The sequence below is a fragment of the Ictidomys tridecemlineatus genome, chromosome 2 (genome assembly GCF_052094955.1).
Source record: "Ictidomys tridecemlineatus isolate mIctTri1 chromosome 2, mIctTri1.hap1, whole genome shotgun sequence".
Taxonomy (NCBI): Eukaryota; Metazoa; Chordata; class Mammalia; order Rodentia; family Sciuridae; genus Ictidomys; species Ictidomys tridecemlineatus.
In genome coordinates, this window is record NC_135478.1 from 188,346,574 (window position 1) to 188,358,669 (window position 12,096).

At 44.0% G+C, this 12,096-nt stretch overlaps 1 protein-coding gene across 2 annotated transcripts in view; it reads left to right on the forward strand.

The window, feature by feature from the left end:
* The window catches only part of Wnt2 (Wnt family member 2), a 45,557-nt gene extending 35,231 nt beyond the window's left edge, over window positions 1–10,326 (forward strand). The window contains exons 5-6 of one of the 2 annotated variants that reach the window (XR_005736443.2): window positions 5,837–6,280; window positions 7,618–10,326. Coding sequence is in view for 1 of the 2 variants with exons in the window: in XM_005332273.3 (XP_005332330.1) it covers window positions 5,837–6,066 (230 nt within the window). In the remaining variant the exon portion in view is untranslated. Of the gene's footprint in view, window positions 1–5,836; window positions 6,634–7,617 lie in introns of those variants that run through there. The other variant, XM_005332273.3, reaches the window with a different exon arrangement.
* The last annotated feature ends 1,770 nt before the right edge of the window (window positions 10,327–12,096 follow it).

The window sequence follows — 12,096 nt, forward strand, 5'->3', positions numbered from 1 at the left end:
ACTTGCCCTTATAGATTTAAGGCAGTTAGGTATAGCTGGATTTCTATCCTCTAAGATTCCCATCATGGCCCAAATAGGGGTATGAGTGACTCATTAAAAATATGTTCATATATTATTGGGGGGGGAATATCTAAAATTTTATATGTCCCAAACAAGTAGGCACATCATAAAACTCAGTGGCTCTCTTTCACCAAACACACATACACACATACACACACACACACACACACACACACACACATACAATTTTGATTCTGATCTTTTATTTTAAGCATAATGGTGAAGCTCTCTGACAGGAGGTTGGTAAGACAGTGTAGACCTGCTGCTCTCAATAATAATGAGTCTTTGTTATGATTCCATTAAAGGAAACCAGTACAAGCAAATTTTATATAGATTCTGCACTCTAAAAATGCCCTTTTCAGAGTTTTGATGAAATGGATCTATGTTCTGCTAAAATGGGAGCAAGCATCTGAACTGCCCTTCTGCCCTATAGTTTGTCATTAGATCTAATGAGATCCATATCCCAAAGCAGGGCCAATTTGCAGTCTGTAGCCAGGCATCCTCTCCTACTTCATAGACACCCTCCCCCTCCCCCTCAGCCCATTCCCTGGTATCCTGATACCTCAGGGGGGCCCATTAAGACTCCAGGCTGCGACTTCACCCTTTTTCCCACATCAGGGGCTCTCACTCCTCAAAAAATCCTCTCTCATCTTGCTTCTCCTGGGCCCTCATTACACCCTGTGTGGGCAGCCAGCGGAGAGTGGCGTGTCCAGATTCCCTGTGTTTCTCTGCATTTTCTAGCTGAGCACTGAACTACTGAGACATCTCATTGCCAGCCTTTGTTTCCTTTACTGAAACCACTTTTAACTTTCAACCGTGTCAGTGGTTATTGCTGTGTCTGCTCCTCTCTGAGTTCTGATGGTGTTGAGGTCACTTCACTGAGCAATCTCTCTGTTTAGAGTCCAGGCCAATTTCCTGCATTTGGGGAACCCATGAGCATTACACAGGACTGAGTGAGCACACCACTCAGACCTCGTTAGCCTTTGAGCCACTGTGGACTCAGGAACAAGACCCTGGAATCTCTCATCCCCCTAAGCCTCACAGCCCCAAAGGGGATAAATATTCTAACATATAGTAATATATTCATGCTTTCATAGTGTAGATCAGTGGAAGTGAAGAATGTTTACTGGTGGTCAAGGTTTATGAACAAAACACAAAAAGTTAGAAATTTAGAATCACCTCTGTAATGCCAAGCAAAAGTCCTTTCTCACCTGTTGGGGCTCCCTCAAACCTATGATTTCAATTACCACTTCTAGATAAAAGTTTCCAAATCCACATCTCTATCCCAACCTCCCTCTTGAGTCCCAGACAGGGTTTTCAGTCATTTCTACCTGATAACCCACAGCCACGGCAATCTCAACATGCTGAAAATTTAACCTCCTTATCTTTGCTCAAAGTTTGTTCCTTCCAGGCATTTCTCACCTTAGGGAATCCCCAGCATCAATATAGTCACCCAAGCCAGAACCTTAAAGTCACTCCTGATGCCTCTATCCCCCCATCCATCTGATAGTCGCCATGTCTTGTTGGTCCTGCCTCCTCAACTTCTGTTGTTCACTAACCTCTCTCATTGCACCACCACCCTCTCAAGCCAGCCTGCCTCGAGTCCCCCCAGAGCACTTGGTGGGTCCCTGCCCTGAGTCTGATCTGTTTTATGTCACTCAACCCCAGAACACTAATGATCCTTCTGAAACATGAATCATACAGTGTTGCCCTTTTTTTCAACACTATAATCATATAGTGTTGAAACCCCCAATAGATTTCCTTTGCCCTAGCCAGGCACAGTGCTACATGCCTGTAATCCCAGAGGCTGGGGAGGCTGAGGCAGGAGGAACATGAGTTCAAAGCCAGCCTCAGCAAAAGCAAGGTGCTAAGCAACTCAGTGAGACCCTGTCTTTAAATAAAATACAAAATAGGGCTGAGGATGTGACTCAGTGGTTGAGTGCCCCGAGTTCAATTCCCAGTAACCACTGCCTCCCACCCCCCCCCCCAAAAAAAAGAATTCCTTTGCCCTCAGGTTGAAGTTTAAACCCTTTCTGACATTACTCAAAGCCATTCACGGTAAGCCTCTTCTCACTTCTCCAACCTCAACTCTTGATTCTCTCCCCTTATGACATATTCTGGTCTGGGGAATACCTCTCTCCTCATTTGTTTCAGAGAGCTTTCCTGCTTTCCTGGCCTTGGCACATGTGGCCCTCCTCCTCCTTTCCACCGCCACCACCTTCTTGTTATTGAAATAGACCACACATGCAGGGAAGTGCACATGCCGCACATACACATTTTCTCAAATGAACATACCCACGAACCTGTGCCCATGGGAATCAAGGAACAGAAGAGGAAATTTCTCCTTTTCTCTCTACCCTCCGAGAAATCACTAGCCTGACTTTGAATATCATTGACCAGTTTTCCCCATTTTTGTTCTTCATGTGCAAACCTAGTCTGAAATGAAAACCTTGTGTTTGATGTCTGTTGCTGTGTCACAGACTATGAAGGAATGTCATGGCCTGCACCAACCTTGAATCCTCAGCTTGGGCCTCAGCAGTGCTTGCAGCTGTGCCCTTTTTCATCCACTTCATTATCAAGTTTCTTGAACACTTGCCCCACAGGCTCTGCCCTCATGTCCTCTCCTCCCATTTGCTCTTCTACCACAACATCGTCGGGATCATCCACTGAAACTGCTCTCATCAAACGGCACCAGTCACCTCTTGCTGTGGAGCCAGTTTCCAGTATTTCTACTTGACACCTCTACCCCTCACCCCAAAATTTGGTAAATCACCAAGTTCTGGTGCTTCACCCTGTGGCCTGTTGGGTACTGGTCTACTTCTGTCCTCACTCATTGTTTTTTTCCTAGACTGTGACACAGCCTCAAGGTTTACCTCCCTGCCCCAAGCTGTGCTTCCAGACTTACCATTCTGGTATGTTTTCCCTTAATTAAAAGTCTGGCCTAGCTTACCACCCACCAAGGAGTGAAGAGCAAGCTGTAGCCAGGCATGAGCTTGCTGTTGCTCTAGTCTCCTTTTCTATGCTCTTTGTGTAAGAGGCATCCTGTTCCTTGGCACACTCATGAACTTGCCCTTGAATCTACACTCTTGAGAGCTTGTCCTTGGAATTTCCTCTAGGACATTCTCTCTTATTCTGGGATGCTTTTCACCCTGTTTATTCCCTGCAAATCTTATCCTCTGCATCCTGTCTCTAATGCCACCTTTTCTGTAAAACCAAGCAGTTGAGGACCCTTTTTCTGGTTCTGTTTTCTACTATTAATACCAAAAATTTAATTATTATAATATGGTTGGCCCATGGCCCCTTGGACATATGTTTTTTGGGGAAAGCTCTTTTCTTTGTTCACTAATAAATCTCAAACTACCAAAGCTGTGCCTCGCACATAGTAGGTATTCAGTAAACACTTGCTAAGTGATTGGATGGTTAACATTTATAGAGCACTTATGCCATGCGCTTTCAAACATTATCTTATTGCATCCCCACACAAGCCTTTTGAGGAAGGAACTGCTTTTATCCCAGTTTTGCATGAGAGGAAACTGAAGCTTAATGAGATTAAGTAACTTGTCCACGATCACACAATATACACATATCAGCTCTATGACTGAACTCTGAATTGTCCATGCTCTAAATAACCTCGCCGTACTGTCTTTGAGCTTTGTCTGCTGTGCTACTTTGCACACGACTCTACTGTGGTTTTCAGTAGGCCCTGAGCAAATGAAACAATTTTCCAAACGTAGTGGAAGCATCTCTTCCCACACATTTATCTTGTGCTATGTTTTGAAGCCCCTGAATATAAGAACTCGGTCCTATTTATTTTATTCCCTCCCTCCCGCAAAACCCCAGGCAGCCAACACAGCATCTTACACATGTTTGTGTTCGCTAAATGTTTATTGAATGAAATAATGGGTGTGCTGTTAAGAGGCAGCATTTGGCAGGGAGTCCTTTTTGCACAATCAGTGATTTTGAGGATCGTCCTCATGGTTGTCCCCCAATCCAGGCCCAGCTGCTTCTGCTTCTAACCCTTTGCTTCTTCAGCATGATGTAGGCTTGGGGCCACCCCTGGCTGACCCACCCTCCACCCTGGCTCCGGCCCTCTGCCATCCTTCCTGTCCTCATGAAATTCCTCTGCTTGTCTTCCTGCTCTCAGCGGCTGATCAGGCAGAGTTGTTCTGCCCCCACCCCTGCTCTTTTTGACCCCACGCCCTGCTTGAACCCTACTGCTTCCCTGGTCACTCTGAACAGGCAGGGCAACATGACATTTATGTAGATAATTCTAACACAGAGCAGTTTGAGATAAACAGAGTGTCACGAGGCATTGTACAAATTGTGAAAAGGGAGACATTCCTGGTTCAGTGATGGAGCAACTGAAAACAAGCTAAATCACCACGTTTTCCATCCTGATATAAGGGTCCCCCCCCCAATAAGGAGTTTGGCTTCTCTAGTTTGTCAATTACTTATTATTGTTGATTGCAAGTAATGGAAATGGGAGCAGTTTAAGCGAAAAGGGGACAATTATTAGAAGAATACAGTCTCTAGGAACTCAAAGGTTGGAGACCAGCCAGGCCTCTAGGAGAAATGGAAGCAGAACCAGAAAATAGTCTAGTGTCAGGCAGTATTCTCTTTCCCTGACCCATCTTTGCTATCTCTGTGTATTCACTTCATTCCTGTCTTTCTCTGGATCTCTGCTAGTCCACAGACCTCATCACAGAACATGACTGCCATGGAGGTAGTGACTGTCAAAATCACACAGCCCCATGGAAATCTGCCTGATTAGCTGCACATGAGTCAGGTACACACCCTTGGTCCACTCATTCAGTGCCAGTGAGCAGCGTAATGTTCAACATGGCTGCCGGGGTGCTGAGCTCCGTAAAAGAAATGGAAAGGGTCATTATTAGCTGAGAAAACTCTCCCAAAATGTCCACTGCACTTGGTTCTGCTGTTTGATAATGCTATTGTAAAAGACTTCTGTGTGTTTACCCAGAAATAGAGCAAATTAAGAGGCTTTCTGTCTTTTTCATTCTTTTTCAGAAAGCGAATACATAAATATAGATTACCATTTAGCAAACATTTCCCTGATTAACAAAGATGACTTTCCACTCGTAATTCCTAACAGGTTTTTAATGCCGGTTCTGTTCTGGGAAGGCCATGAATCCTGGCCTCCACAGGTGCCTCCCACATGTCTCTGTAGCCTGCTTGATTGCCTAGGATGGGGGAGATAAACCAGGCAGGGCTGGTCCCTCCCTCCCCAGGGTTTCACACAAATGATGTCTACTTCTCCCCACCAGCAACCAGAGTTCCAGTTTTTTTCTAATAAGCTTTTAGTGTAAGCAGGTCTGGGGAGGTGGATTTTCCTCCCTTTGTGGATTCTATACCCCTACAAATTTGGAGAGAACTAACCTTGGTCACTGCTTCTTTTAATATGGTTTGAGGTTGGGAGAGTGGGAATCAAAATCTGGCTTTGCCCACCCAATGATGCTTTTACCCAAGGCCAGGTAAAACTACTCTGAAATTCAGAGCTGAATTCAGGTTGCCCAAGGCAAACCCAAAGTTTCATGACCCTCCTTCCTGAATTCTGTCCTCCTGGCCCCTGCAAGCTCCTTGCATCTTCTGGAAATGATATGATCAGCTGCATGGACCCATAAAGTAGGGTTACACACCAGGCTGTGTAGAGGTGGGGCCGGGGCCCTGTACCAGAGGATGGACCTCCTGCTTCTCCTCCTGAGACATATTGTAATACACTCAAACTCTTTCAATGACACCTTCCTGGGTTGTCTTCCAGGCTCCCTGGGTACAGCAGGCCGTGTGTGCAACCTGACTTCCAGAGGCATGGACAGCTGTGAAGTCATGTGCTGTGGCAGAGGTTATGACACCTCCCGCATCACGCGGATGACCAAGTGCGAGTGTAAGTTCCACTGGTGCTGCGCCGTGCGCTGTCAAGACTGCCTGGAAGCCCTGGATGTGCACACATGCAAGGCTCCCAAGAATGCCGACTGGACAACCTCCACATGACTCCAGAGAACCTCACTGTCCACCTTCCTTCCTGCAAGGACTCCATTGGATCTGCAAGGACACTGGACCTCTGGGTTGTTTCCGGGGGGATATTTCCTAAGGCATGTGGCCTTTGTCTCAACAGAAGTCTTTTCTCCCTTGCTGGGGCCTCCAGGACATAAAGTATACCCTATTCTGTCTGTCTTCCAGCATTCTGGGGTCACCTCTCTTCCTGGTAAGTTCTGTTTGGAAATGGCATGACAGGTTCTTAGAGAGGGAGAGCGATGGGCCCCAACCTCTGTCACCTAGACTCTTTCTCTTTTTTTGAGCAGCTGTCCAGGGGCAAAGAGCGTCTCAAAGTAGCTTTCTCTGTGTCTTCCAATAAATGCTCACAGCTAAGAGAGTCCATACTTCCCTCTGGGAAATGAGAAAAGTATAATCAACGGCCACCAAATTAACTTTAATTCTTGAAAAGACCAAGCAAAGCTTTTGTCTGATTGAGTAATGTCCCCAGCTACCATGCCCAGGGGTAATTGGCAATTGTTTGAAGAAAGGATGGCTTTCAATAAACTTCAGTTTTAAAATGCATACTTTTCAAGGCATTTATTGCCATATTAAACTCTGATGTAACAAAGTGGGAATGTGTATCCTTTGGTATGATGGTGTTTTGAATCTTCACAATAGCCAGATCCACAGAGAGTAATTGCTATGCATGACTGTCTCCTCCATATTAAAGAATCTTTAGAAATGAGACTTCACTAGGATCTGAAGGGAATTCATAGGAAGATGGACCATCCAGCCATATTCTGTAACTATTGGGTGAATATGGTGGGAAATAATTTAGTAAGAGGAATATCAGAAAAACGTGTTTGTGCAGATAAAGAAAGGGGAAATTCCTATTCGGTCTTATGCATCTGATCCATGGAATTTTGTAATTGAAACAACTTTGAGAATGAAAACTTCTGGAATGATATGACCAGCAAACCAAAATGCTGACAGAGAGGTTTCCAGAGCTAAGCCATGCCCAGAACAGCCTTTACCAGATGCCCAGGAGAAGTTGGCCACGTATGCTGAGGAGCATCGGCTAGTACCCATCACCCTTCAAGCACATTTTAAAGACCTGTCACTTTTAATTGTGTTCATTTGATGCTTACAAGATGACGTGATCCTGTAGCCTAAAGCAAATGACACATGGCCTTGCCTGTAAAGTCAGTAACTCTACTATATTACATTGCAAACAAATCACAAGTTGGAAACTATATTTAAGGGACCCAACTGTAATTATGGGAACATCAATATGCAAATAGTGGTTAGTTTCTACCATCAGCCAAAAGATGACATTTAGGGAAAATTAAGAGGTTGCCTGTCCCATTTTTTATATTAAATGAAAGAAAGGTAAAATCTACAAAGCTGTTTCTCATTGCTTGGTGCAGTTTGGTTCTTGTTCTAATGTAGCTCTTTAAAAAGAGCTACATTAACAAGATGTTTCATTACGTATATCTGGTGTCAGATCATTGATGCTTGCTCATTCTTTCATGCTTTGAACTTTGTGTTTTTCTATCCTTGCTGTAGGTCATTTAGATGAAAACTTATGAAAAACAACCGACTGGACTACTTTGTTATAATTGGTATTTGATTCCTCTTAAAAAACGACTGAATCTGCCCCTTTTCCCTCACTCCTAAGTCTCCAAGTTGGTTGTCTAATAAATTGTTATTTCCTCTTTTTATTCTATAATAGATTCCCAGGTTGGGAAGAGTAGAGCAGAACAGTAGCTGCTATGACACAGAGTAGGGAAGGCCAGGCCAGGGGACAGCTGCCTGGCCTTCAGTTGTACTTAAGCATGGCATAGATGCCTTCATGACATTTCCATGGGGTCCCAAAGCCATAAGCCCTTCTTATTACCAGGTGATCTGTGAAATCATAAATCCATGGGTATATTTAAGACGGGGGTGGGGAATCTTAGAGGACATGTCAGCTCTCCCTAGTTAGGGGAAACTGAAACCAAGAGAAGTAAAGGAATCACTACAAATGTCAGCCACTACCCCAGTGATCCATCACAAGTGGGACCACACTGTAAGGCGATTTGAGAAGGTCAAGCACGTTATCCAATCAATAAAACTAGTCTCTCTCAGAATTAACTCAGTGGACTCCAAGTAATTTTAGCTTCTAAGGGGATGTTCACTTTTTTTTTTATTCTTGGGATATTTATATCTTATCTTATTTTCATGCTGAAATTCATCCCTCCTAAGATTAGCAAGGGGATTAGGCCTATCCATCCAACTGATCTACACAGATTGTCCCAATATGTAGGGGAGAGTGTGGCAGTGCTTGCAAGGGGCAGTGGAGTCCTCATTGAGAAGGGCACAAGAAGACAGTGAAATGTTTTTATCTGCTTTGACTTCTGAAAGAGTACATTTATATTTAAAAGAAAAATTTAAGGTAAGTGAAGATAATTTAAAACTCATTTTCTTTAGGATTTAGTAGAGGATCTACATTCTAGGATTCTGAAATATGCTAAATTCTTGATTACTTGATGCCTTGAAGTAATTTGTTTGGCACAAATCACCTCCAAAAAAGTAATAATAATGATGGGAAAATCCATCCAGTTCCAATTCCGCCCCCCTATAAAAGTTTTACTATGAATCAAAGTTTTCTAGACCCAAGATAACCCCTTTAGTTTTCCGTAATATCTGAATACATTTCTACAATAGATCTTGATTAGTTCACTGGCATTTTCTATAATCTGCATGTGACCCTGAGATTTAGCATATAAGTTCTGTCTCCAACAAATTTGCGTTACTGACTGGGTTTATGGTGCTGACTGATATTTGTCTATATTCTCAGAACAACAGTCTCTGTCAAGATACGTTCTATTTACAGCATCCTGAATGCCCCTTACTGTCTGAAAGAGTACATGTACTGTCTTCAGAGGCTAGTCTGTCCCCTCGAATGCTCAAGCTCACTCACAGAAGCTCCCCAGTGCCACGGTCCCACCTTGCTCCACCTCTGTGCTCCCTTAGCACCAGGCACGTTGCTGATGGAAGAGGGAGAGGCCTGGAGACCCCTATAATACTGGCTTATCCCATGTTACCAGTTGAAATAGACACCAGAGAAGAAGAATCTATCAAATGGCAATTTGATCTGGGTGGGACCAGATGATGGATGGGAGGGGACAGGTAGCTTTTGCCAAGTGAGCAGTGGAGCTCTGTGATCATGGGCAGTGGCATTTTCCACTCTTGTTGGTCACTCCCACCCTTCTTCCTGCGGTTGCTTCCCTGTCCCTGCCGCCCAGCACTTCCTTCCTCAGGCTCAGGGCCCCAAGCCATGACTCAGACCCTCCATCCACCGGTGTGTGGCTTTGCTCGAGATGACCCATGTTAATTTCAAGAGGTGTTTTGAAATTGTCAGAACTATATTCCCTTTTATTGGAATGATTACAAAGCTTGGAAAGATTCGGGCATCACGTTTCTAAGACAGTTACTTTAAAGTCAGAAAAATCCAGTTTCACATTGGGTGTTTGCATTGAGGGTTGGGGGTCCGCATTAATTTAGCAAGGAGCCTCACCATCAGCTGTAAGAGACCTAACACAGGCTGTGTCAGAAGCGGTGACATGACCGTGCACGTGCTGTGCTTGATGGCGTTTGCGGGCCAAGATCTTGTTATTACTTCTCAGTTATTAAAGGCTGGCCTGGGGCTAGTGTTGTTTCACTCAGATAAAAAACATTCATCTCCCTCTTGCCCGCTCTCAAAATAAAGACTCAGAATAGCGTCCAATGGACCAGAAACTTCTTTTGTGTCTATTTACTGTACTTGGACCTGGGTTTCCTTGTCTTAAGAGCAAGAGTTGTACTGAACAAACAGACCCCGCCAGTTCCAAAACTGGTAAATAGCTTTTGTCAGGCCGGTGCTGAACTTCTGAAAGGCAATCTGCTGGTGTGAGGCGACAGGTAAGGTGTGCTGATTTTGACCTCCTTACCTCCTTACCTAAGCAGAGAAAATTTTCACTCATCCATGAGTGTGTTCTTTACATTTTTCTGGGGATCAGCAAGGTGACAGGTGGTTTGCAAAGCCCAACATGATTATTATTTTTCTAAATCATAGTTGTTCCAGCCCTGGCTGTTTTTGTCTCCCTGATATTCACATGAATTCCTGTTTAACCAAACCTCCCACTTCCACAAGCTAATAAAAGTGTCACGCAGATTGTACAAAGAACTATTGTTATTTACAAGTCTACATTTTCTGTGAAATCAAAACATAATAAAGTGAATTTTCAGTGTTAACTTTGTTATTTTTAACTTGTGGTACTCTTGCCAGACCTTCTGGTGAAAAGAAATCCCTGTAGGTTATGGGAACTATTCCTTCGTCTTTTCTCAGGACCAACCTTCAAATAACTCCATCAAGAAACATCTTCAAGACTTATAGGGGAAACAATTAACTTACTGATAACTATTCTTGTGAGTGAATGGGGAAGGCTTAAATTCAAGATTGAGAATTATTCCAGATTTTCACTCTGTGTTTTCCTTTGGGTGCCGTCTGAGTGCTGACCTCCTCCCAGGGCTGGCATCCTGTGGCAGTGTTTGTAAATTCAGCATCTCTCCACAGCAGGTAGCCCACTCCTGTCACCTCCCTGAATTATTGCTTTCCCTACTGATGGCTGAAATGGCATTTTTTTCAGCTTAGAAAAAATTAGAAACATACAAGATTCCTTCCCCCTTGGAGTTCTGTGCATCCTCAATGCATAGGTTGCTTATTTTAAGCAAAAAAAGTTCAGAAGATGGAAATAAACTCTCCTTCAACAGACAATCCTAAACTCCTTTCCTCTTCCCTAGTAACCTATATTTGGGGGATGAATGACCTGATTTAGCAAGGCAGGTCCTGCACTCCAAGCATCCCAACATGTCCCCATGGTTAGGCTGCCCACTGTCCCTCTAGGACACTATCTTCCCTTCCAGAAACTCCCACGTCTATCTGTGTAATCAGAAAAAGAGGCGATTCATGTGTCTGTGTGTGTTTTTCAAAGAATATTCCCCCCAAATATTTGACCATGAAATTTCCTTACTATCCCATCCATTGTGAAAGACAGTTGTCTGGTGCAGTTTAATCCTAAACAGAAGCAACCATGGTCTTTGCCTACCAGATGCCTGAAGCAACTACCTCAGCCCCCAGTTTTGACAACCCCAAAATGTGTCCAGACATTGCCAAATGCCCCCCATGGAACCAAAGGACTTTGGATTAAGTCTTCAATTGAAAAACAAGCCAGTTTCAGTTAGGAATATTAGTTTAAAGGGATTTATATTTTCTCAGTATTAATGTATCAGGCCAGCTAGGAAGATATTTTTTGGAAAATGTGCAATTGTAGAACTCCTTGGCATCGTGGAGCAGAGCAAGAAAGACTGACTTGAAGCTCACGCCGGGCCTACGTTGTATGTCCCTGGGGCCTGGGGAAGTATGAGGCTCCTGAGTTTCTGAGGAGGGCTTTTACCATAGGAAATCAAACAAACGATGGGAGGTTGATGAGGAGAAACAACAATGCGGTTTTAGAAGCTGGAGGCAGAATTCTTAGGAAATTTTCAATTTCACAATACTCAGTGGGAAAAAACAACAAAATCCCCAAGATGTCCAGGAAGGTGGAGGAGTGAGAGCATTCTTGTTCTGCATTAAATCACTGAACAATTCTGAGTTTTTCAGGACAGCAAGAGAGAGAGTAGTAATAAAGAGGAGACATTGCAAAATGGGAGAAAATCTGAGTTTCGAGCAAAGAGATAAGAGGTTCCAGCATAGGGTCATGATACCAGTCGCCCCTACCACAGGTAACCCCAGCCTTGTGTGGGTGATTCTTAGCAGGGTAAAGTAGTCAAAGAGCGGTCCCAAGTGAGCTGACAAAGCATGGGTCAGCACAGGCTGGAGGGAATCTGGGATGGGAGGAGAAAGCGATAGCCAGAACTTGGAGCAGATGACAACTAGCTTTTTACAGAAGGCCCCTGAAAGCCTGTCTTTTTTGACTTGGTAATTTTTCAGGGGCCAAATTAAATTCACATTTTATGCTGCTC